This window comes from Triturus cristatus, chromosome 10, assembly GCF_964204655.1.
Source record: "Triturus cristatus chromosome 10, aTriCri1.1, whole genome shotgun sequence".
Taxonomy (NCBI): domain Eukaryota; kingdom Metazoa; phylum Chordata; class Amphibia; order Caudata; family Salamandridae; genus Triturus; species Triturus cristatus.
In genome coordinates, this window is record NC_140593.1 from 1,240,277,875 (window position 1) to 1,240,303,106 (window position 25,232).

The following is a 25,232-nucleotide window of genomic DNA, read 5'->3' on the forward strand; positions in this document are numbered from 1 at the left end:
TCTGCTGCGTCAAGCGCACATTTAATTGACGCATTCGAAATAAGTTTACCTTCCTGAATAAGGTCATTTGCCTGGGTCTTATATTGGTCTGGTAGATGTTGTAGTAGATTTTCCAGCTGGTCGTAGTGAGCCCTATCATAGCGTGCTAGTAGGGCCTGGGTGTTGGCAATACGCCAATGGTTAGCGGCTTGTGCTGCTACTCGTTTGCCAGAAGCTTCTAATAGTTTGGATTCTTTGTCAGGGGTGGTGTATCTCCCGTGGTTTGGGAGTTTGCGCGTATCCTTGCATTGGAAACGACCAAAGAATCCAGAGGGGGCTGTCCTTTGATGTAACCAGGATCTTCTGGGGCAGGTCTATATATTTTTTTTTATTCCTGGGTTAAGCACCCTGGCACGGACGGGGTCTTTAAATACCTCTGTGGCGTGTTTTATGACCCCTTTAATCATGGGTACAATCTGTACAGACTGTTGTGACTGTTCGAAAGTCTTCCCCGGGTGTGTCAGAGTGCATGGTGATGCCATGGTAAAGTGCTGCCCTATTTAATAATTGTCCAAACCCCAGGTGGTCATCTGGAGGTGATGGTTTGGAGGGATATGGTGTAGGGTCAGGTATATCTGGTAGAGGGTATGCCCAATCATCCAGTGGTACGGCATCTGGACCTGTGAATGGATCATTAGGATCACCCCCTCCCCCTAGGTCATCATAATAATCCTGTGGAGGTGGTGTATTTGATGGAGAGGGGAGAGGTAAGGGTAGTGTAGGCAGAGGGGGTGGGGTAGAAGGTCGTATGGGAGAGGAAGGAATAATAGGTGATGTTGCAGAGTCCTTTTTTTGTTGATAGGAACTGGGGCAGGTGTGTCCAGTTTTCGTTTCTTACATGGCACCATGGTGACATGTCCAGTTTTTGGATTAATATAGATCTTTTTCTGCAATGGATCTGGATGGAAAAGTTCTTGTTCTTCGGGAACAGTCTTTGGCGCAGATTTTTCGGTTCCGATCGCGGTTTTGGTTGATCGGTAGAGTTTTTGGCTTTAGGAGGTGTGTTGAGTCCTTAGCCGGTGGTTTTGGTGCCGATGAAGGTTTCGGTGCCGAAGTTGAGTCTTTTGGCTTGGGAACTTTCGGTGCCGGTTTATCTATGGGCCTCGATGTTTTCGGTGCCGAAGGCGCCGGAGCCGGTTTCGGTGCCGAGAGGTCATGTGTTTTCGGTGCCGAAGGAACAATGACATGCGGCTTGCTCGGGCCTGAGCTACCGGAAGGCTTATGTTTCTTCGGAGCCGAGCACGGAGGTGGGGCTTCTGAAGGATGTTTTCGGTCTCGACTGAGGCCAGCAGGCAAAGTCTTGACCAATGCCTTAGGTTTTGGAGGGGTTGGGGCAGGGGCAGTAGTACTCACGCGTTGCCCAGGAGTAATGGAGTCGTCTGCCTCGAAGATGATTTGGAGATCCTCGGAATCCTCTTCCGGGACATCTGGACCCTCGTCAAATAGATGTATTCTGGTTCCGGAGCTGGTCTCTGTTGCATGATGTGGCGTCGAGCCCTTCGATCTCGAATGGTCTTTTTGGATCGAAATGCTGCGCAGGCTGGATAGCTGGACTCGTCGTGTTCCGGTGATAGGCACAGGTTACCGACCTTGTGGTGGTCACTGTGCGGAAATTTTGCTCCACATTGGGGGCATTTTTTGAACAGCGTCCTTTCCATGAGCCATAGGCCTTACGGTGTGGATAGGTCCAGCAGCCCGTGTCGACGTCCGGAATCGAGTCGATGAAATCGATGTTGAGTGAAGGTGCTTCGGTATCGTTGTAGGAGTTTTTGCACTTCGAAAAGCTTCTAAATAGAAGTTTTCAGCCGGAGCGGAAAAGTTACATCCGAAACCAGTGGCGGAAAAAAACAATGTGAGGATGGAGTTGATGCCCATGCGCACTGTAGTCCAAGGGAGGAGTCACCTATCTCGTGACCAAAGACTTCTTCCGAAGACAACAACAAGCTGCAAGCATCCGAGCCCAACACCAGATGGCGATCTACTATCCTAAGTGTGTGATCTGCAGCTCATATGCCTCGAACATACATTTAAAAAGTCTCAAGCTGCATAGATGGGGAGAGGTTCTTCATGAGAACGCTATCCAAGACATCTGGTTTCTAACTTGCCGTGCCAGGGTAGCCTGCTTGTGAGTTGGGTCAGCAGCTACAGTGCTTGTGAGTTGGGTCAGCAACTACAGTGCTAGTGAGTTGGGTTAGCAACTACAGTGCTCGTGAGTTGGGTCAGCAACTACAGTGCTCGTGAGTTGGGTCAGCAACTACAGTGCTCGTGAGTTGGGTCAGCAGCTACAGTGCTCGTGAGTTGGGTCAGCAGCTACAGTGCTGGTGAGTTGGGTCAGCAGCTACAGTGCTGGTGAGTTGGGTCAGCAGCTACAGTGCTGGTGAGTTGGGTCAGCAACTACAGTGCTGGTGAGTTGGGTCCGCAACTACAGTGCTCGTGAGTTGGGTCAGCAGCTACAGTGCTCGTGAGTTGGGTCAGCAGCTACAGTGCTCGTGAGTTGGGTCAGCAACTACAGTGCTCGTGAGTTGGGTCCGCAACTACAGTGCTCGTGAGTTGGGTCAGCAGCTACAGTGCTCGTGAGTTGGGTCAGCAACTACAGTGCTCGTGAGTTGGGTCAGCAACTACAGTGCTCTTGAGTTGGGTCAGCAACTGCAGTGCTCGTGAGTTGGGTCAGCAACTGCAGTGCTCGTGAGTTGGGTCAGCAACTGCAGTGCTCGTGAGTTGGGTCAGCAACTGCAGTGCTCGTGAGTTGGGTCAGCAACTGCAGTGCTCGTGAGTTGGGTCAGCAACTGCAGTGCTCGTGAGTTGGGTCAGCAACTGCAGTGCTCGTGAGTTGGGTCAGCAACTGCAGTGCTCGTGAGTTGGGTCAGCAACTGCAGTGCTCGTGAGTTGGGTCAGCAACTGCAGTGCTCGTGAGTTGGGTCAGCAACTGCAGTGCTCGTGAATTGGGTCAGCAACTGCAGTGCTCGTGAGTTGGGTCAGCAACTGCAGTGCTCGTGAGTTGGGTCAGCAACTGCAGTGCTCGTGAGTTGGGTCAGCAACTGCAGTGCTCGTGAGTTGGGTCAGCAACTGCAGTGCTCGTGAGTTGGGTCAGCAACTGCAGTGCTCGTGAGTTGGGTCAGCAACTGCAGTGCTCGTGAGTTGGGTCAGCAACTGCAGTGCTCGTGAGTTGTGTCAGTAACTGCAGTGCTCGTGAGTTGGGTCAGCAGCTACAGTGCTGGTGAGTTGGGTCAGCAGCTACAGTGCTGGTGAGTTGGGTCAGCAGCTACAGTGCTGGTGAGTTGGGTCAGCAGCTACAGTGCTCGTGAGTTGGGTCAGCAGCTACAGTGCTCGTGAGTTGGATCAGCAACTACAGTGCTCGTGAGTTGGGTCAGTAAATACAGTGCTGGTGAGTTGGGTCAGCAACTGCAGTGCTCGTGAGTTGTGTCAGCAACTGCAAAGTCCGTCCTTCTTGAGTGGGCGAGAAGAGTGCGTCCTTTGCTGGCTGCAGTCTGAGAGTCCAGCACTGGTGCTCGGCATTAAGGTCGCCTCCAGTTAGGGTCAGGATGCTGGAGTTCAGTGGAGCATCTACGTCGCTTGGGCTTAGCGTCACTGAGTGGGAGTAGAAGGCAATCCAACGAAGGAGCTCCAGTGTCCACCCATTCCCGTTCTTGTGTGTGGGTATGCGGGGGTGGGCAAACAAAATCCCATTGTGTCCTCCTCCTTCTGGGAAGTGTCACCTCTCCTTGGTGACTGGCCAGAGACTGACCGGGTGCGACTGTCCTAGCTGGGGGGCTTTATAGACAGTTTTACATAAGGCCTGTGTCCTGCCAATCACCGAAAGCATCCTTCATCCCAGCCTTGTTTGTGGCATGTAAGTTTTCAATCACCCAGCGCACCCCTAATCCCTTCCATTGTTATCTGAGGCCTGCGTCTGGTCAATCACCCAGCGCACCTCTAAACCCTTCCATAGTTACCTGAGGCCTGTGTCCGGTCAATCACCCAGCGCACCTCTAAACCCTTCCATAGTTACCTGAGGCCTGCGTCCGGTCAATCACCCAGCACACCTCTAAACCCTTCCATAGTTACCTGAGGCCTGCGTCCGGTCAATCACCCAGCGCACCCCTAATCCCTTCCATAGTTACCTGAGGCCTGCGTCTGGTCAATCACCCAGCGCACCTCTAAACCCTTCCATAGTTACCTGAGGCCTGCGTCCGGTCAATCACCCAGCGCACCCCTAATCCCTTCCATAGTTACCTGAGGCCTGCGTCCGGTCAATCACCCAGCGCACCTCTAAACCCTTCCATAGTTACCTGAGGCCTGCGTCCGGTCAATCACCCAGCGCACCTCTAAACCCTTCCATAGTTACCTGAGGCCTGCGTCCGGTCAATCACCCAGCGCACCCCTAATCCCTTCCATAGTTACCTGAGGCCTGCGTCCGGTCAATCACCCAGCGCACCTCTAAACCCTTCCATAGTTACCTGAGGCCTGCGCCCGGTCAATCACCCAGCGCACCTCTAATCCCTTCCATTTTTACTTAATGCCTGCGTCCTGTCAGTCACTCACAGCATCCTTCCTCCCAGCCATGTTTTGTTAGTGACTGTTTTGAGTGTAGGGGGGACACAGGGCATTATTTCTCCCCTTTTGATGGTGTTTTTTTTCCATGAAGTCCTGCACTTCTGCCTCCTCCCTTGTAAGGCCCCTCCATGACTATTGTGTAAACCCTCATTCACAGATGCATTATTTCAAAGAGTCATGCCTTCACATCCGCAGAGAAGCCTTGTGCTCAGTCAGAGGCCTCAGTGACCGCTAGAGTCATGGGGAGAGGAGTGGCACCCCTCAGTCTATCCGCGGGGTGGGTGACCCTCAGTCTATCCACGGGGTGGGGGGGGTGACCCTTAGTCTATCCATGGTGTGAGACCGGCCTCACGGCGTAGGCCCTCCCGATCATCCAGCCGACCTACAACCACCCCCAAGACACGGCATCTACGACTCCGGCCGCCCCAACCACACAGACCCGAGGGCCGGCCCGAGCCCCCGACAGACTCGACACCCTACCACGCATGTCCGACCGAGGGAGCGGGAACCCCCGAGCCAGACCCAGAGGCGCCAGCCCAGTCACACCTCGGGTCGCCTTCCCCCAGGAGGACTCGATCAGCCACCAGGCCCCTGGGGAGCAGGCGCCTCGCCTGCCGAGCGTCTGGGGTCCCTCCCAGACCCACCTGAAAGGACCAAAGAAACGAGCGGCAGGAAATCCCGCCGAACCCCCTCAGTCACCCAAGGCCCCTCTCTGCGAGGACTCCGGACTTCAAAGGGCCGGGGGAGTATAATAAGGGGTGCCGGATGAACGAATGGGAGAGAAGACCTGGAACCATCGAAGCCTGCTGACGCTGTCGCGGCTCCCGAATACCGAACCACCTGGGCCTGCTGAGTGACTCGCGGCCCCCAGCCATTGAACTATCTGAGCCCTGCTGACGAGATCGCGGCTCCCGAACTCTGAACCACCTGGGCCTGCTGAGTGACTCGCGGCCCCCAGCCATTGAACCCTCTGAGCCCTGCTGATGAGATCGCGGCTCCCGAACTCCGAACCACCTGGGCCTGCTGAGTGACTCGCGGCCCCCAGCCATTGAACCATCTGAGCCCTGCTGACGAGATCGCGGCTCCCGAACTCCGAACCACCTGTGCCTGCTGAGTGACTCGCGGCTCTCCCCTCGAGGACGAATTGGCAAGAGATCGCCCGGAGAAACAACACCCGCCAGCTCGAGGATTGTGAGCTATCCGCAGGGTACTTTGCAGAGACACTACCTTCACAGACTGTCCCGCTACCCCCATTCCCCTACCACCGATTGGTAATCTCTTGTGCCGCTGATGTACTACTTAAACCTTGGATCATAAAGATCCCTTGAAACCTTCGATAAAAGAACCTATCGTCCTACAAAGAATACGTGTGGTGTCACTCTGTTTGTAGTGTAAGCTCAGGGTGTGCGCGCCTGGTTCGGCCTACTTGGGAGAGGTGGGTCAAAGGGGTGGGCAAGACGTGTATCGAAACCCCCTCCGGCGAACGCCTTTCCAACATTTGGTGGCAGCGGTGGGATCCGAGCCGACACCGAAAGAGAGCGTGCAGTGAACGACTGACGCACTACCAAACAGAGATGGAAGGAGAAACTTCCCTGGGTGCCGCAGGTACCGAAATGAACTCGACGTTCCGAGAGGATCAATTGGACTATTATACGCATAGAGAATTAAAACAATTTTGCAAAGACCTTGGAATCGCTACCACCGGATTAAGCACAAAGGAAGACTTCCAGAAAGTATTGAAGACCTGGGTCGAGACAGGGGCGCCCCCTACCCAAACGGAAGGAGACTCCGCCCATGAACCACAAAGCATTCCGGTGAGAAACATCGGGCCAGAGGGGAACCTGTCCCCCGAGGAACTAGCAGACCGAGAGAGAGGCCGCAACCACGAACTTGAACTGGCCAAGCTGAAAATCGAGGGAGAAATAAAACTGGCCGAGAAAAAGTTAGCCGTCGAGCAGCTACGGCTACAAGGGGAACTCGAGGAAAAGAGACGCCAAAGAGAGCACAACGAAAAAAAACTCCAGCTGGAACATGAACGCAGCCTGAAAGAGATCGAGTTGAGGGCTAAAAGCGAAGAGTCACGACCTTCCGGGAATCTACCATCCGCTCCCTCCGTGGAGGCCAAGGTCCACATCCCCAAGGATGTGGTAAAGGAGTATTACAAAAATGACGATATCCAGCAGTGGTTTAAGGCCTACGAAGTCGCCATGACCTCTCACCGAGTCCCACAGAAGGATTGGGGGGCTGGGCTATGGGGCCGGTTCTTAAGCGAAGGAAGAGATACCCTGCTGGATCTGCCCTCCACGGTCATGAACTCCTATAGCCACATGAAAGAAGCCCTCGTGGGCCGGTACGGACTCACCCCCGAGATGTACCGGCAACGGTTCCGAGATTGCAAAAAGATACCGGGCACCACATGGGTAGAATACGTGAACTTTTACAGCCGGGCCTTGGACGGGTGGATCAAGGGCAGCAAGGTCTCCACCTTCGAGGAGCTGTTTGACCTGTTCGCCTGGGAACATTTAGCGGCCAATTGCTTTGTAGAACTGCGCCAACATCTCCTGGACAGTAAACTCACCGACCCTCGAAAGCTGGCCGCCGAGGCTGACCGTTGGGTGAACACCCGGGCCACCCGAGGCCCCGTGGGAGACTACGGTCGCCACAGTCAAGGACCCCCCGCCAGAGGGGCGGAGGAAACCACGGCCGACCGAGAGACTTCCCAGGGGGGCCCCCGCACAGCCCTTCCAGCAGCCCACCAGCGGCAGGTCCAGCCCCGTCCCCAGCCAGCACCGGAGCCCTGGGGAGGCTAGGGCCACGAACCAGGATCACCTGCTTCCGCTGCCAACAGCCCGGACACTACGCCAATGACCCCCAGTGTCCCCAGTATCAACGAACCGCAACGACCAACCCCCCGGCCCGGCAGATGGCCTCCGTGGCCCTAGGGGAAGAGATAGAGGACTCCAAAGAGTGGGAACCAGCTGCCATGGCCCTGGTCTCCCTTGGTGATCGAGAAATGGTTCCCGGGACACCCTTGCCCGCCAACACGAAGTACCACCGACAGCAGGTGACCATCAACGGCCACCGAGTCGAGGGCCTCCGCGATACCGGGGCAAGTGTCACCGCAGTCCACCGCAACCTAATCTCTGAAGACCAGATCCTACCCGGTGCCCTCTGTCCGGTCATATCCTCCGACAATTCCGAGAGCCTCTGCCAGATGGCTCTGGTGCCTTTCGAGTGGGGAGGAGTCTCCGGAGAATTGAAGGTAGCCGTCCGAACATCACAGCCCGTAGACTGCCTCCTGGGCAATGACCTTGAGAGTTCTCCGTGGGGGCAGGTGGAACGAAGAGCCCATCTCGAGATGATGGGCCTACCCGAATGGGTCTGCGCCACCACGCGCTCCATGACCGCGCGGTTGCCCCTCTCCGAGGGCGGGGAGGCCCTCCCACCGAACACGGTCCCCGAGAATCAGGACACCCTACCAGAAACAGACAACCCTCCTTCGGAAGGAGAAGAAGACGTTAACCCGGAAGAAGGGCCGGAATCTTCTGCCCCTGAGGCCCTGACTGAGCTCGGAGAACTGCCCGAGATGGCCCAGTGGCGCTGTGAGGGAGGTCCCTCCCGGGAAGAGTTCTGCCAGGAACAGGCCACCTGCCCTTCCCTCGTGGGACTCCGACAACAAGCCGAAGCACAGACCACCGGTGACCGGACCGGAAACCACTGGGTCTATTGGGACAATGGCCTCCTATACAGCGAACAAAAGTCAGCCGAGCTAGGCGCAGCCCGAGTACTGGTAGTACCCCTGCGCTTCCGAAGCCTCCTCCTGGGCCTGGCCCACGATGTACCCTTGGCAGGACACTTAGGCCAAGACAAAACATATCAGCGATTAGTTACCCACTTCTATTGGCCCAAGATGCGAGCAAATGTCGAAGTCCACTGTAAATCCTGCCTCACGTGCCAGGGCAGTGGGAAAAGTGGCGGAAAGCGCAAGGCTCCATTACAACCCTTTCCCGTTGTGAGTACCCCGTTTGAGCGGGTCGGCATCGACATCGTGGGACCCTTGGATCCGAAGACTGCCCAGGGCCACAGATTCATCCTCGTCCTGGTGGACCATGCCACCCGCTACCCCGAGGCCATTCCCCTCCGCACCGTGACGGCTCCCGTGGTGGGCCGGGCTCTCATGGGGATCTTCTCCCGTGTCGGATTCCCTCGCGAGGTTGTGAGTGATCGCGGCACGAACTTCATATCCCGCTACATGAAGTCCCTGTGGCAGCAGTGCGGAGTAACATACAAGTTCACGACCCCCTACCACCCCCAGGGCAACGGCCTGGTGGAGCGCTTCAACCGAACCCTGAAGGGGATGATCCTGGGACTCGAGGAGCCCCTGCGCCGAAGATGGGACGTCCTCCTCCCTTGCCTCCTGTTCGCATACCGGGAAGTTCCCCAAAAGTCCCTGGGGTTCAGCCCATTCGAACTACTATACGGACACCCCGTCCGGGGGCCCCTGAGCCTGGTCAAGGATGGCTGGGAGACAAGCCCCCGGGGGACCCCCCCTGATGTGTTCCGCTACATCCTGGCGCTCCGCAACCAGACCCGGAAGTTCAGAGAACTCGCGGAGGCTAACCTCGAGGCCAGCCAAGAAGAAATGAAGCGCTGGTATGACCAGAACGCAACCCTGGTCGAGTTCCAGCCGGGCCAGCAGGTTTGGGTCATGGCCCCGGTGAAACCCTGCGCCCTACAGGACAAATGGACTGGCCCCTTCAAGGTGATCGAGCGAAAGAGTCAGGTCACGTACCTGATCGATGTACAGTCCCCACGGAACCCCCTCCGGGTTCTCCACGTGAACCGTCTCAAGCCCCACTTTGTGAGAACGGAGTTGAGTTTGCTACTGGCCACCGATGATGGGGCGGAAGAAGACACTGAACCCCTGCCCGACCCCCTGTGCGCTAAAGAACTGGATGGTTCCGTGGAGGGAGTGAAACTGTCGACCACCCTCACTCCCCAACAGTCCGACGACTGTCACCAGCTGCTCAGACAATTCGCGGACCTCTTCTCCCTCATCCCAAGAGTCACCGACTGGTGTGTCCACGACGTGGACACCGGCGACAGCCCACCTGTGAGACACCGAGCCTACCGGGTGCCTGACCGGGTCCGCACCTGCATCAAGACCGAAGTACAGAAGATGTTAACCCTTGGAGTGATCGAACCCTCCGATAGCCCCTGGGCCAGCCCGGTAGTCCTGGTCCCGAAAGCGGCCGCCCCGGGGGTCGCCCCCGAACTAAGATTCTGTGTGGACTACCGGGGGCTCAATGCGGTCACCCGAGCGGACGCTCATCCTATCCCCCACGCCGACGAGCTCATCGACCGCCTGGGGGCCGCTCGTTTCCTCAGCACCTTCGACCTGACCTGTGGCTACTGGCAGATTGCGCTCACGGAGGGAGCAAAGGAACGCTCCGCCTTCTCCACACCCGATGGACACTACCGCTTCAGGGTCATGCCATTCGGGATGAAAAACGCTCCGCCACCTTCCAGCGGTTGGTAAACAAGGTCCTGGCCGGACTCGAGGAGTTCAGCGCAGCGTACCTTGACGACATAGCCGTATTCAGCTCTCAATGGCACGAGCATCTCCAGCACCTCTGGCAAGTACTGCTGGCCCTGCGCCAAGCCGGTCTAACAGTAAAGGCCAGCAAATGCCAGCTCGGGCAAGGCTCCGTGGTCTACCTGGGGCATCAGGTGGGCAGCGGGCAGGTCGCCCCCCTCCAACCAAAGATCGATGCCATCAAGTCCTGGGAGCCCCCCACCACTCAGACGGAAGTCCGGGCCTTCCTGGGTCTCACAGGATACTACCGGAGGTTCATTAAAAACTATGGTAGCCTCGCAGGGCCTCTCACGGAGTTGACCTCCAAAAAGCTCCCGAAGAAGGTGCAGTGGACCCCCCCGTGCCAGCAGGCGTTCGACGCCTTGAAAACCGCCATTTGCACCGCCCCAGTACTCAAGGCCCCCGACTACTCCCAAGAGTTTGTGGTCCAGACCGACGCATCCGAACACGGCATCGGAGCCGTCCTCTCGCAGTTCAACGACCAGGGCGTAGATCAACCCATAGACTTCATCAGCCGAAGGCTGCTGCCTCGAGAACAGCGTTGGAGTACCATAGAACGAGAGACCTTCGCCGTAGTCTGGGCCCTCAAGAAACTACGGCCCTACTTGTTCGGAACCCACTTCCGAGTGCAGACGGACCACCGGCCCTTGCGGTGGCTGATGCAGATGAGGGGAGAAAACCCCAAGCTATTACGATGGTCAATCTCCCTCCAAGGGATGGACTTCACTGTCGAGCATCGCCCCGGGGCGGATCATGCCAACGCCAACGGCCTGTCCCGGTTCTTCCGCTTCAGCGAGGAGAACCCCCCAGTGGATGGGTAGTTCTCCTCGCCTTTCAGCTGGGGGGGACGCGTGTGAGACCGGCCTCACGGCGTACGCCCTCCCGATCATCCAGCCGACCTACAACCACCCCCAAGACACGGCATCTACGACTCCGGCCGCCCCAACCACACAGACCCGAGGGCCGGCCCGAGCCCCCGACAGACTCGACACCCTACCACGCATGTCCGACCGAGGGAGCGGGAACCCCCGAGCCAGACCCAGAGGCGCCAGCCCAGTCACACCTCGGGTCGCCTTCCCCCGGGAGGACTCGATCGGCCACCAGGCCCCTGGGGAGCAGGCGCCTCGCCTGCCGAGCGTCTGGGGTCCCTCCCAGACCCACCTGAAAGGACCAAAGAAACGAGCGGCAGGAAATCCCGCCTGTTAGAAAAGGTAGATGGACCGGGAGGGTCGGCCGGGGTCAGGAGGAGAGGTCTCCGGGGAGAGCCGTCTCCAGCGATCGTACAGACAAGTAACTTCCCCCCCACAGACAGAGATCACACACGGATAAGGTTCAGTGTTCTTTATAAGCACTTATTTAAGGTACGGTTAAATGGTACAAGGAGGTCTGGACTCAGAGGTCCCCTCGATTAGAGTCTCGCAAGGTAGGGAAGGGGGTAGCGGGACAGTCTAGTTACCAATCAGGTAGTTCGGACGAGATGATGATGAGCTCACAATCCTCGAGCTTGGTGGTTAGGTGGTATGGGCCGCGGCAGCGCCAGCAGGTCCCGGTGTGGATGGTCGATACAACGGGCCGCGGCAGCGCCAGCAGGTCCCCGGAAGATATACGGTCCGCGGCAGCGCCAGCAGGTCCCGGTGAGGATGGTCGTTACAACGGGCCGCGGCAGCGCCAGCAGGTCCCAGGAAGATGACTGTTGCAGAAGGCCGCGGCAGTGCCAGCAGGTCCCGGTGAGGATGGTCGTTACAACGGGCCGCGGCAGCGCCAGCAGGTCCCAGGAAGATGAAGGTTGCAGAAGGCCGCGGCAGCGCCAGCAGGCAGGACGATGGGTCACAAGAGCGGGCTACGGCAGCGCCAGTAGACCGTCAGGGTTGAGTTCACTCGGTGTCTCTCGACTCCAGGATACAACTGCCTTCCTGCTCCGGAGCTGCCTCAGTTATAGGGCTGGTGCCCTTTGATGTCCGGACCCTCGCACTTGGAGGTCGGAGGGTCCGGGATGAAGGTGTCCAGACACCCAGCAGGGGGTGGAGCCAGCGCCTGGGGGAGCTGGAGGCGATCGGCACCTGGCGGGGGAGAGCCCTTGACACTTCGTTCTCCCATTGACCTGCCAAGTGGTCCGCTCACCTCCTGGGTGGATGGTGGTGCCGGGATGTCGGGGCCGGCCAGGCCCGGGGTTAGGGTCGAGGGGAGGCCAGGCGGCCGCGTGGTGCAGGGCCCAAGATGGCGGCTTGACCCTGCCGGGAAAGCCGGTGGGGCTGGACCCCGTGATGAGTAGGGGTCCGAGGGCAGAGGGTCCGTCGGGAGACGGAGTACAGGTGCTTGTTGCGGGGATATGCCAGGTGGGCCGGAGTTCGGGCCCTGTCGAGCGGGGAGGGAGCAAGCCGTCTGTGAGGCCTGTCCAACATGCGTCCCCCCCAGCTGAAGGCGGGGAGAGTCACCCATCTCCTTGGGGACTCTCTTCGTCGAGGCGGAAAAAGCGGGACAGGCCATCTGCGTTGGCGTGGTCTTGGCCTGGTCGGTGCTCCACGGTGAAGTCCATTCCCTGCAGGGAAAGGGACCAGCGCAAGAGTTTTGGGTTCTCCCCCCGCATCTGCATCAGCCATTGCAGGGGTCGATGGTCGGTTTGTACCCGGAAGTGGGTACCGAAGAGATAGGGTCGGAGCTTTTTGAGGGCCCACACTACTGCAAATGCCTCCCTCTCGATGGTGCTCCAACGCTGTTCTCGGGCCAGGAGGCGTCGACTGATGAAGGCCACCGGCTGGTCATGACCTTCGGGGTTCAACTGAGAGAGGACGGCCCCGATGCCGTGGTCGGAGGCGTCGGTCTGCACCACAAATTCCCGACTGTAATCGGGGGCCTGGAGCACCGGGGCGGTGCACAGGGCGGCCTTCAGCTCCTCGAAGGCCGCTTGACAATCAGGAGTCCAGTTGACCCGCTTCGGCTGGTTCTTGGATGTGAGACCCGTGAGGGGCCCCACGATGCTGCCGTAGTCCTTCACGAACCGCCGGTAGTAGCCGGTGAGCCCCAAGAAGGCTCGGACCTCGGTCTGGGTGACGGGGGGCTGCCAGGACTGGATGGCAGCAATCTTAAGTTGTAGTGGGGCCACCAGCCCGCTCCCCACTTGGTGCCCAAGGTAGGTCACAGACCCTTGGCCAATCTGGCACTTGCCGGCCTTAATGGTGAGGCCAGCCCGCTGGAGGGCTTGTAGGACCTCTTGGAGGTGACGGAGGTGGTCGGACCAGTGGCGGCTGTATACAGCGATATCGTCCAGGTAGGCAGCGCTGAATTCTTCCAGCCCTGCCAAGACCTGGTTCACAAGGCGTTGGAACGTGGCGGGGGCATTCTTCATGCCAAAGGGCATGACCTTAAATTGATAGTGGCCATCGGGGGTGGAGAAGGCTGACCGTTCCTGAGCCCTGGGTGTGAGGCCGATCTGCCAGTAGCCCGCCGTTAGGTCGAAGATACTAAGGTAGCGGGCGGCCCCCAGCCGGTCGATCAGCTCGTCTGCTCGAGGGATGGGATGAGCGTCGGTCCGGGTGACAGCGTTCAAGCCCCGGTAGTCGACGCAGAATCTCAGTTCAGGGGCGGAGCCGGGGGCAGCGGCCTTGGGAACTAATACGACCGGACTGGCCCAGGCACTGTCCGAGGGCTCGATGACCCCGATCGTGAGCATCTTGGCCACTTCCTCCTGTATGCAGGCCCGTACCCGATCTGGTACGCGGTAGGCCCGGTGCCGGACAGGGGGACTGTCCCCGGTGTCCACGTCGTGCAAACACCAGGGGGTGACCCCGGGGGTGAGGGAGAACAGGGCAGCGAACTGCAGCAGGAGGTTCTGGCAGTCCTGGCGTTGCTCCGAAGTGAGGGCGTCAGAGAGCCGGACCCCGTCCACGGAGCCGTCCTTCTCCTGAGTCTTCAGGAGATCCGGGAGGGGCTCGGAGTCTTCTTCTGTGCCACTGTCTGTAGCCATCAAGAGGCTTAGTTCGGAGCGCACAAAGTGCGGTTTGAGCCGGTTGGTGTGGAGGACCCGAAGGGGGTTCCGGGAGGACCCCATGTCGATGAGGTAAGTGACGGGGCTTTTGCGCTCGACCACTTTGAAGGGCCCCGTCCACTTATCTTGCAGGGCACATGGTTCGGTGGGGGACATCACCCATACTTGCTGCCCAGGCTCGAATTCAACGGAGGAGGCATTGTGGTCATACCACCTCTTCATGTCCTCCTGGCTGGCCTCGAGGTTCGCTTTGGCCATCTCCCTGAAGCGCCGGGTCTGGTTTCGTAAGGCCAGGATGTATTTGAAGACGTCTGGAGGGGTCGTTAGGGGGGCCATCTCCCAACCTTCCTTGACTAGGCTGAGGGGCCCTCGCACAGGGTGTCCGTATAGGAGTTCAAAGGGGCTAAAACCGAGGGACTTCTGGGGAACTTCCCGGTAGGCGAAGAGGAGGCACGGGAGCAGTACATCCCACTGGCGACGGATTGGTTCTTCCAATCCCAATCATCCCTTTGAGAGTGCGGTTAAAACGCTCCACTAGTCCGTTCCCTTGGGGGTGATAGGGGGTCGTGAATCTGTAGGTGACCCCGCATTGTTGCCAGAGGGACTTCATGTATTTGGATATGAAATTCGTGCCTCGGTCGCTGACGACTTCTCGGGGGAAGCCTACCCGGGAGAAGATCCCCATCAGGGCCCGGCCAACCACTGGAGCGGTCACTGTCCGTAGGGGCACCGCCTCGGGGTAGCGGGTGGCATGGTCCACTAGTACCAAGATGAACCTGTGTCCTTGTGCCGTGCGGGGGTCCAGAGGTCCCACAATGTCTATCCCCACCCTCTCGAACGGGGTGGTGACCACCGGGAAGGGTTGTAGAGGGGCCTTCAGCTTCCGGCCACTCTTCCCGCTGGCTTGGCATGTGGGACACGATCGGCAGTGGTTCAGGACGTCATTCCTCATTTTCGGCCAAAAAAAATGGGTCACCAGGCGACTGTACGTTTTGTCCTGGCCCAGGTGTCCAGCCAGGGGGACATCGTGGGCTAAGTTGAGCAGAAAGTCTCTGAAGCGGAGAGGTACCACCAGAACTCGACCGGCCCCCAGCTCGGCGATTCTTTGCTCGCTGTAGAGCAGGTCGTTATCCCAGTAGACCCAGTGGGTTCCGGTGGTGTCCCCGGCGGTTTGGGTGCTGGCTTGTTGGCGGAGTCCCTCGAGGGAGGGACAGGTCTTTTGTTCCTGGCGGAACTGTTCTTGGGTGGGCCCCCCTTCTTGCCGCCACTGAGCCAGATCCGGAAGGTCCTGGTGTTGCGCGTCTTCTTCGGTAGTCGGGTCCGGGAGGTCGGACTCGCCGTTGTCCTCTACGGGGGCAACCGGGGGCGGAGGTGCTGGCCATTCGGTTTCTTCCGACCGGGGGGCGGCACGGGCGGCCATGGATCGGGTGGTTATGCAGGCCCAGTCCGGGAGGCCCAGCATCCCCAAGTGCTCTCTTCTCTCGACGGTGGCCCACGGGGAACTCTCGAGGTCATTCCCCAGGAGGCAGTCCACGGGAGCATCGTCCCGGACCGTCACCTTCAGTAGGCCGGAGACCCCTCCCCATTCAAACGGGACGCAGGCCATCTTGCACATGCTCTCAGAGTTATCTGCCGAGCGGACGGGGCAGAGAATGTTCGGCAGGATCTGCTCGGGCTTCACCAGGTGACAGCGGACGGCCGTCACGCTGGCGCCGGTGTCACGCAAGGCCTCGGCTCTCTGTCCATTAATGGTCACCCACTGACCGTATTTTCTGGTGTTGGCGGGTAGGGGAGCCCGCGGAACCATGTCCCTTCCCCCTAAGCATGCCAGGACCATGGCGGCCGGTTCCCACCCTTGCTGGTCCGGCTCATACTCCTCGGGTCCCTCCGATGATTGCTCTTCCCCCAGGGCAGCGGCAGCTACCTGGCGGGGCTTGGGTGGTTGGTTTAGCGGGCAGTTCGGATCGTTGGCGTAGTGGCCTAGTCGCTGGCACCGGTGGCACGTGACGTTGGCTCGGTACCCAGGCCGCGATGGGGGGTTGCCCCGGCCGGCCGGAGGTGGGGTGCTGGCCACGGGTGTTGCTGGTAAGGCGTCTCTCCCTCGCCCCTGGCCCCCTCCTCCTCCCCGAGGACGGTGCTGACCTTGGTTGCTTCTGTTCTGGTCGGGTGGCCCTTTCCGGCCCACTCGGGTGCTTTCCCACCGGTCAGCTTCGGCGGCGAGCTGCCGGGGGTCAGTCAGCTTGCTGTCGAGTAGGTGCTGCCTGAGCTCGACGAAACAGTTGTTTGACAGGTGCTCCCATACCATAAGGTTGAAGAGTTGTTCGTAGGTGGTGACCTGATTTCCCTTGATCCAACCCTCGAAGGCCCGGCTGAAATAGTTCACGTATTCCACCCAAGTTGTACCTGGGATCCGGGTGCAATCTCGGAACCTCTGGCGGTACATCTCGGGCGTGAGGCCGTAGCGGGTGAGGAGGGCCGCCTTCATATGGTCGTAGGACGACATTTGGTGATCGGGGAGCTGCAGCAGGGCATCGCGACCCTCGTTGATGAATCTCCCCCAAAGTCCGGCTCCCCAATCACTCCGGTCGATCCGGTGGGAGGTCATTACGATCTCGTAGGCTTTAAACCACTGTTGTATGTCGTCTTCTCGGACATACTCGCGGACCACATCCTTGGGGATGTGAACTTTTTTCTCAATAGGCCCCGGGGTGTGTGGTCGCTCAGGCACCCCCAGTTCCTTATTCTGTTTGCGCAGTTCTATTTCCGCCAGTCGGCGCTCGTGCTCGAGCGTTATTTTTTTCTCTTCCAGCTCTCTTTGTCTCTGCTTTTCTTCTCGTTCCTCTCGAAGCCGCATATGCTCGAGGTTGATTTTCTGTTCAGCTAACTTAAGTTCCCCATCCATCTTGAGTCGTGCCATCTCTAATTCGTGTAATCTGACTCTGTCTCTTTCTCGTATCTCTTCCTGTGAGAGGCCCGTTCCCCGCTCCTCGGGAGCCGTGGCGTTCCCCTCTGGTGTGATGCTGTTTTGGTCTGGTGTGACGCTGCTTCGGTCGGAGGGTCCTGCGACCCCAGTTTCTGTCCATGACTCAAGAGCGCGCTTTAGATCATCCTTGGTACTCAGGCCGGTGGTAGCAATGCCAAGTTCTATGCAAAATTGTCTCAGTTCGCGGTGGTTGTATTCTTCTAATTTCTCCATTTGGAACTTCTCGGTGGAGCTGCTATCTTTGGTCGACATCGTGCTTTGTCGTGGGGTGAGCTACTCTCTGTACGATTACGCGTTGATTCGGATCGCGCCGCTGGCCACCAATGTTAGAAAAGGTAGATGGACCGGGAGGGTCGGCCGGGGTCAGGAGGAGAGGTCTCCGGGGAGAGCCGTCTCCAGCGATCGTACAGACAAGTAACTTCCCCCCCACAGACAGAGATCACACACGGATAAGGTTCAGTGTTCTTTATAAGCACTTATTTAAGGTACGGTTAAATGGTACAAGGAGGTCTGGACTCAGAGGTCCCCTCGATTAGAGTCTCGCAAGGTAGGGAAGGGGGTAGCGGGACAGTCTAGTTACCAATCAGGTAGTTCGGACGAGACGATGATGAGCTCACAATCCTCGAGCTTGGTGGTTAGGTGGTATGGGCCGCGGCAGCGCCAGCAGGTCCCGGTGTGGATGGTCGATACAACGGGCCGCGGCAGCGCCAGCAGGTCCCCGGAAGATATACGGTCCGCGGCAGCGCCAGCAGGTCCCGGTGAGGATGGTCGTTACAACGGGCCGCGGCAGCGCCAGCAGGTCCCAGGAAGATGACTGTTGCAGAAGGCCGCGGCAGTGCCAGCAGGTCCCGGTGAGGATGGTCGTTACAACGGGCCGCGGCAGCGCCCTAGCAGGTCCCAGGAAGATGAAGGTTGCAGAAGGCCGCGGCAGCGCCAGCAGGCAGGACGATGGGTCACAAGAGCGGGCTACGGCAGCGCCAGTAGACCGTCAGGGTTGAGTTCACTCGGTGTCTCTCGACTCCAGGATACAACTGCCTTCCTGCTCCGGAGCTGCCTCAGTTATAGGGCTGGTGCCCTTTGATGTCCGGACCCTCGCACTTGGAGGTCGGAGGGTCCGGGATGAAGGTGTCCAGACACCCAGCAGGGGGTGGAGCCAGCGCCTGGGGGAGCTGGAGGCGATCGGCACCTGGCGGGGGAGAGCCCTTGACACTTCGTTCTCCCATTGACCTGCCAAGTGGTCCGCTCACCTCCTGGGTGGATGGTGGTGCCGGGATGTCGGGGCCGGCCAGGCCCGGGGTTAGGGTCGAGGGGAGGCCAGGCGGCCGCGTGGTGCAGGGCCCAAGATGGCGGCTTGACCCGGCCGGGAAAGCCGGTGGGGCTGGACCCCGTGATGAGTAGGGGTCCGAGGGCAGAGGGTCCGTCGGGAGACGGAGTACAGGTGCTTGTTGCGGGGATATGCCAGGTGGGCCGGAGTTCGGGCCCTGTCGAGCGGGGAGGGAGCAAGCCGTCTGTGAGGCCTGTCCAACACCGCCGAACCCCCTCAGTTACCCAAGGCCCCTCTCTGCGAGGACTCCGGACTTCAAAGGGCCGGGGGAGTATAATAAGGGGTGCCGGAGGAACGAATGGGAAAGAAGACCTGGAACCATCGAAGCCTGCTGACGCTGTCGCGGCTCCCGAATACTGAACCACCTGGGCCTGCTGAGTGACTCGCGGCCCCCAGCCATTGAACCATCTGAGCCCTGCTGACGAGATCGCGGCTCCCGAACTCCGAACCACCTGTGCCTGCTGAGTGACTTGCGGCTCTCCCCTCGAGGACGAATTGGCAAGAGATCGCCCGGAGAAACAACACCCGCCAGCTCGAGGATTGTGAGCTATCTGCAGGGTACTTTGCAGAGACACTACCTTCACAGACTGTCCCGCTACCCCCATTCCCCTACCACCGATTGGTAATCTCTTGTGCCGCTGATGTACTACTTAAACCTTGGATCATAAAGATCCCTTGAAACCTTCGATAAAAGAACCTATCGTCCTACAAAGAATACGTGTGGTGTCTGTAGGAGAGTAGGGTCTGCAATCCTATGATCACCCAGATTTTTTGCTTTTGCTTCATTGGTTTACGACTTTCCCCGGCTGTGGGCCTGCCAATCAGACCCACAGCCTAGCTGTTCTCTCTCGAAATTAACACACATGTACATTAGGTGCATCCACTAATTGGAACTGGGCCGCCTTGTCAGTCCCTGTCTCAGCATACCACAGGTATCCAGGGCATCGGTGTACCCAGGGCCTACCCGGGGCTGAAGCATGTATTATGCCACCCTTGGAATGGCCGCCCAAATCTGACACAACTGGCTGCACGACAGCTGGGGCCACGTGGTGTAATCACCCGTTGCTGTAGGTGTAGTATTCCTACACCTAAACCCTAAAATGGACACATGGATTCCTATCAGTCACTCCTATAGCAGGCCTTATCAATCCTGAAGGCAGAGTGCAGGGAATCATGTGGGACGGTGCTCTGGCGCGAGCTGAGCCCGTCGACGGCTTGCGGAACCAAGTCCTAATAGCCGTTCCAAGGTGACGCGGGCCAACTACTTTTAATGCATTATAATCCTGGCGGTTATTTGCTAACTTTGGCCTCACATCACCTACACATGTCGAGTAAGGTGTCGTACGAATGGGAATACAAACCCCTCGCCAGTCCTGTTGACGGGGTTAGCATTCCCCCCTTTTAGAGGGACCCGACATGGGAGTAACCTTGAACCCCGGTTAAAGTTGACTCAAGCCTCAGCATCACAAAATGGATGCTGCCACCAGACACAAGTCTGACCTCCTGCTGCTGGGGGACCTTCCAGCAAGGGGAGCTTGGACAAAGGGTTTCCTGTCGAGGGCGGTGTTAGCACCGTCCCAGACAGGGTTTGTGTATCCCAGGTAGGCAGGGCTGAAAGGAAGGTGATTGCAAGTGGCACCCCGGTGCTCACTGTGCATAGCCCGGCTCAAACCAGTTTCGGGGGCACACCAGCCCCTGAGCTGGCGCGAAGCCGGACAAAGGTTAGGGGTGTAACCACCCCCCTCCTGGCTCCACCCATAGGTAGAACCTAGTCACGGGCCAGCCCCTTTTCTTAGAATAAAGGTAGGAGCGAGTCCCCTTCCCAAATTGGATAATCAGATAATCGGATAACTCCGAATCACGAACCACTTTCCACGAAAGGAACTCTTGACTATTTCTGAAGACTCTCCCTTGTGGCTAAGGAGTAGCCACCCTGCACCAGCAGGCACCACCTAAGCGCTTGCGGTTTGCTGTACGTCTCCTACGGATGAAGACTGCCCAGCTCGACGAGACCCGAGTTCCCTGCCATCTCTGACCTTTTACCTACCTCATCAGCCCAGCTGAGAGTCGTAGGTGTGACGAGACCTGCGGGACCGGCTATCTTCAGAACCTGCACGACGCTTATCTAGCACGCCCACCGAGGGACCCTCGAGTGAGTGCACCTAGGGTTTGAGAAGCCCTAAACCCTGAGCAGCTCCAGCATCGAAGTCTGTCTCCCCAGCATCCACGAGATCTGCGTGGGGGCCCTTCCGCTCCTTGCTGTTCACCGCGTTGTCCGACCACTTGCCGACCGGCTTGTGGCCCTCTTCACGACGCACCACGTTTTGTTTCATCACTAGTCTGGTTGCTCCAGACTGGCTCTTGCTCCCCTTCAACAGAGGAGTACCACGGACCCTCCTGGTCCACTCCCGATGCCATCTTGACTCCCCCGCTTGGGTTGCCACTGCCAAGATCCGCTGCCCCCTCCTGGGCCCAGCACCATCGACAGCAGACACCTTCGTGGGACAGCTCGCCCTCCATCCTGGTCGCCGCCGCGCCTCCTGGTCCGAGGAACAGCCGAGTCCGACGTCACCCACCCACCTGGTCGAGGTGACTTCAGCCGGTACCCTCCTGGTACCCACACGATCGCTGGCTAGCGGTTGAGAACTGAGTCCCCTCTGCTTTCAGGTTTCCTTCATCACCGATCCAGGCTTGGATCGCTCTGAACATCGTCACTGGTCGCCTGCCAGCAACTTCTTCTTTCAGGCTCCTGAGACTACACGAGGACTCCCGACATCTTGCCGAACTTCACGCAGCCGCAGCCTCCGGGCTAGGTAACTCGAGCATCTCGGTGCTCCATCGCAGGTTCGCTCTACAAGTGTCCAGTTCCTTTTTCGTTTAGTCCCACTGATCGGATCACTCCGGAATCAGTACCTCCAGACTCTAACCATTCGCATTTCACTGTTAGTGTAGATGGTTTCTCGTGCCCCTCGGGCATTTGTGTAAAGTGTGCAACTGAAGTATTTTCCTAAGAGTTTTGTAGTGTGCTTAGCTCCCTGACTCATAAAGAGCCAGGGTAGTCTTGTTATAAATAAATATCCTTTTATTTTCATAACAACTTGTGTGGTGTCCTTTCACTTGGTGTTCAAGGGGTATATGTGATGGTAAACAGCTGGCTTAACACGCCCTCAAGAGTTTAGCCTAAGACTGCTCGTATCCACGCTACTAGGATAGCTGGTCTAAAAGGTTGACTTACAACCAATCATCAATAAGGGTCGTTTGGAATGATACACAGTGATCACTAGAATAGTGAGCACTACATATCAGGCCAACTTCTCACAGTGTCACTCTGTTTGTAGTGTAAGCTCAGGGTGTGCGCGCCTGGTTCGGCCTACTTGGGAGAGGTGGGTCAAAGGGGTGGGCAAGACGTGTATCAAAACCCCCTCCGGCGAACGCCTTTCCAACACATGGGAAGGTGTTCCCTCAGTCTATGGGGGGTCTCTCAGTCTATCCACGGGGTGGGGGGTGACCCTCAGTCTATCCGTGGGGGGCGGGGTCCCTCAGTCTATCCGCGTGGGGGGGTGCTCCCTCAGTCTAACAGGCCTGTCGCCCCTTCCGCCTCACCTATGTGCTCGCCGCAGGAGTCGCAGTACTCCGCGTATAGCGCCTCGTAGCACTGGCAGCAGTAGGGCCGGTTCTCCTTCATGATGTAGCGCTGCCCGCCGAGGCGCTGCTCGCAGTCGAAGCAGCAAAAGTGACTCATGTGCCAGTGTCGCCCCTCCGCCTCTGTGCACTCGTCTGCGAAGATGATCTGTGAGGAAGAGGAGGAGGAGAGTTGAAAACTGCACTCACACTTTCACTCCATCTGGAGAGAGCACATACTAGAGACCATAGGAAGCGCCACCATATAGAGCCCCCCACTGATCCAGGTTAAACCTCCCCAGAACTTTCACCGACCTCCATCTGACAGGGTAAGCGCGAGCCTGACATGCAACTCACCAGCCCTGAAGCTTTGCAAACTCACCTCGCCCCCTGCAGGAGTGCACACTCACCTCACCCGTGACAGTAATGCACACTGAACTCTGCCCTTGCAGTAGAGCACACTCACCTCACCCGCGGCAGTAGTGCACCCTCACCTCACCCCCTGCAGAAGTGCACACTCACCTCACCCCCTGCAGGAGTGCACACTCACCAGCCCTGACGTAGTGCACACTCACTTCGCCCCCTGCAGGAGTGCACACTCACCTCGCCCCCTGCAGGAGTGCACACTCACCAGCCCTGAAGTACTGCACACTCACCTCGCCCCCTGCAGGAGTGCACACTCACCTCGCCCCCTGCAGTAGTGCACACTGAACTCGGCCCTTGCAATAGTGCACTCACCTCGCCCCCTGCAGGAGTGCACACTCACCTTACCCCCTGCAGGAGTGCACTCACCTCGCCCCCTGCAGTAGTGCACACTCACCTCGCCCCGCACACTCACCTCGCCCCCTGCAGTAGTGCACACTCACCACGCCCCCTGCAGTAGTGCACACTCTTCTCAGACCTGGCACCGTGATTTTAGCAGCTCAGTGAGATGTCGCCCATAGTAGTGCACGTTCACACTCACCCTCATCCACTACAGTAGTACACACACACACACACCTCACCCCCCTGCAGTAGTGCACACTCACCTCACCCGCTGCAGTAGTGCACACTCACCACCCCCCACAGTAGTGCACACTCGCCTCATCGCAGGCCTGGCACCGTGGTTTCATCAGCTCCATGTGGCGTTGTCCCTTGCAGTAGTGCACACTCACATCGCCCTCGGCAGTAGTGCACACTCACAATCACCTCGCCCATGGCAGTAGTTCACACCTCACCCCCAGCAGTAGTGTAAACTCACCTCACCCCCGGCAGTAGTGCACACTCACCTCACACCCGGCAGTAGTGCACACTCACTCACCTTGCCCCTGGCAGTAGTGCACACTCACCTCATTGCAGGCCTGACACCATGGTTTCAGCAGCTCTACGTGGTGTCGCCCCAAGTAGTAGTGCATAGTTATCCCCTGCAGTAGTACACACTCACCTCGCCATTGCAGTAGTGCACACTCACACTCACCTCGCTCCCGGCAGAAGGGCACACTCACCTCATCGCAGGCCTGGCACAGTGGTTTCAGCAGCTCTGAGTGGTGTCGCCTCTTGCAGCGGTACACAATCACATTCACCTCACCCCCACAGTAGTGCACACTCATATTCACCTAGCCTCTGGTTAGCAGTGCACACACACCTCATCGCAGGCCAGGCACTGTGGTTTCAGCAGCTCCCTGTGGCATTGTCCCTTGCAGTAATGCACACTCAGCTCGCACCTGGCAGTAGTGCACACTCACCTAATTGCAGGCCTGCACCGTGGTTTCAGCAGATCTGTGTGGTGTCGCCCACAGTAGTGCATGCTCAAACTCATCCGCTGCAGTAGTGCACACTGACACTCACCTCACACCCTATAGTAGTGCACACTCACCTCATCGCAGGCCTGGCACCTCAGCGTGGTGTCACCCGCAGTAGTGCACACTCACCTCACCCCCTGCTGTTGTGCACACACACCCCACCCCTCACCCCTGGCATTAGTGCAGACTCACCCCATTGCAGGCCTGACACCGTGGTTTCAGCAGCTCCACGTGGTGTCGACCCTTGTAGTACTGCACACTTATCCCCTGCAGTAGTGCACACTCCCCTTGCCCCTGTAGTAGTGCACATTCACAATTGCTCACCCCAGGCACTAGTGCACACTCACCTCATCGCAGGCCTGGCACAAAGGTTTCAGCAGCTCCACGTGGTGTGCCCCTTGTAGTAGTGTACACTTATCCCCTGCAGTAGTGCACACTCACCTCTCCCCCTACAGTAGTGCACACTCACCCTCACCCCCACAGTAGTGCACACTCACATTCACCTCGCCCCTGGTCAGTAGTGCACATTCACCTCACCCACAGCAGTAGTGCACACTCACCTCACCAATGGCAGTAGTGCACACTCATCTCACCCCCGGCAGAAGTTCACATTCACCTCAACCCTGGCAGTAGTGCACACTCACTCACCTTCCCCCGGCAGTAGTACACACTCACCTCATTGCACGCCTGAAACCGTGGTTTCTGCAGCTCTGCATGGTGTCACCCCTTGTAGTAGTGTACACTTATTCCCTGCAGTAGTGCACACTCACCCCCTGCTGTAGTGCACACTCACTTCATCACAGGCCTAACACAGCGGTTTCAGCAGCTAAGCATGGTGTCGCCCCTTGTAGTAGTGCACACTTATCCCCTGCAGTAGTGCACACTCTCACTCACCTCACCCCCAGCAGTAGTGCACACTCACACTCACCTAACCCATGGCAGTAGTGCACACTCACCTCACCCCAGCAGAAGTGTAAACACACCTCACCCCCGGCAGTAGTGCACACTCACCTCACCCCCAGCAGTGGTACACACTCACTCACCTTGCCCCCAGCAGTGGTGCACACTCACCTCATATCAGGCCTGACAACATGGTTTCAGCAGCACAGCCTGATGTTGCCCATAGTAGTAGACGTTCACACTCATCGTCATTCACTACAGTAGTACACACTCACCACCTCGCCCTCCACAGTAGTGCACACTCACCACATCCCCGGCAGTAGTGCACACTCACCTCATCACAGGCCTGGCACTGTTGTTTCAGAAGCTCAGCATGGTGTCACCCCTTGCAGTAGTGCACTCTTATCCCCTGCAGTACTACACACTCACATTCAACTCGACCCCACAGT

General features: G+C 58.2%; 1 protein-coding gene across 1 annotated transcript in view; it reads right to left on the reverse strand.

The window, feature by feature from the left end:
* Positions 1–25,232, reverse strand: part of PRICKLE3 (prickle planar cell polarity protein 3) — a 217,252-nt gene that overhangs the window by 43,281 nt on the left and 148,739 nt on the right. Inside the window, exon 7 of the mRNA XM_085629883.1 lies at positions 22,085–22,271. Within this exon, the coding sequence (XP_085486009.1) occupies positions 22,085–22,271 (187 nt within the window). The remainder of the gene's footprint in view (positions 1–22,084; positions 22,272–25,232) is intronic.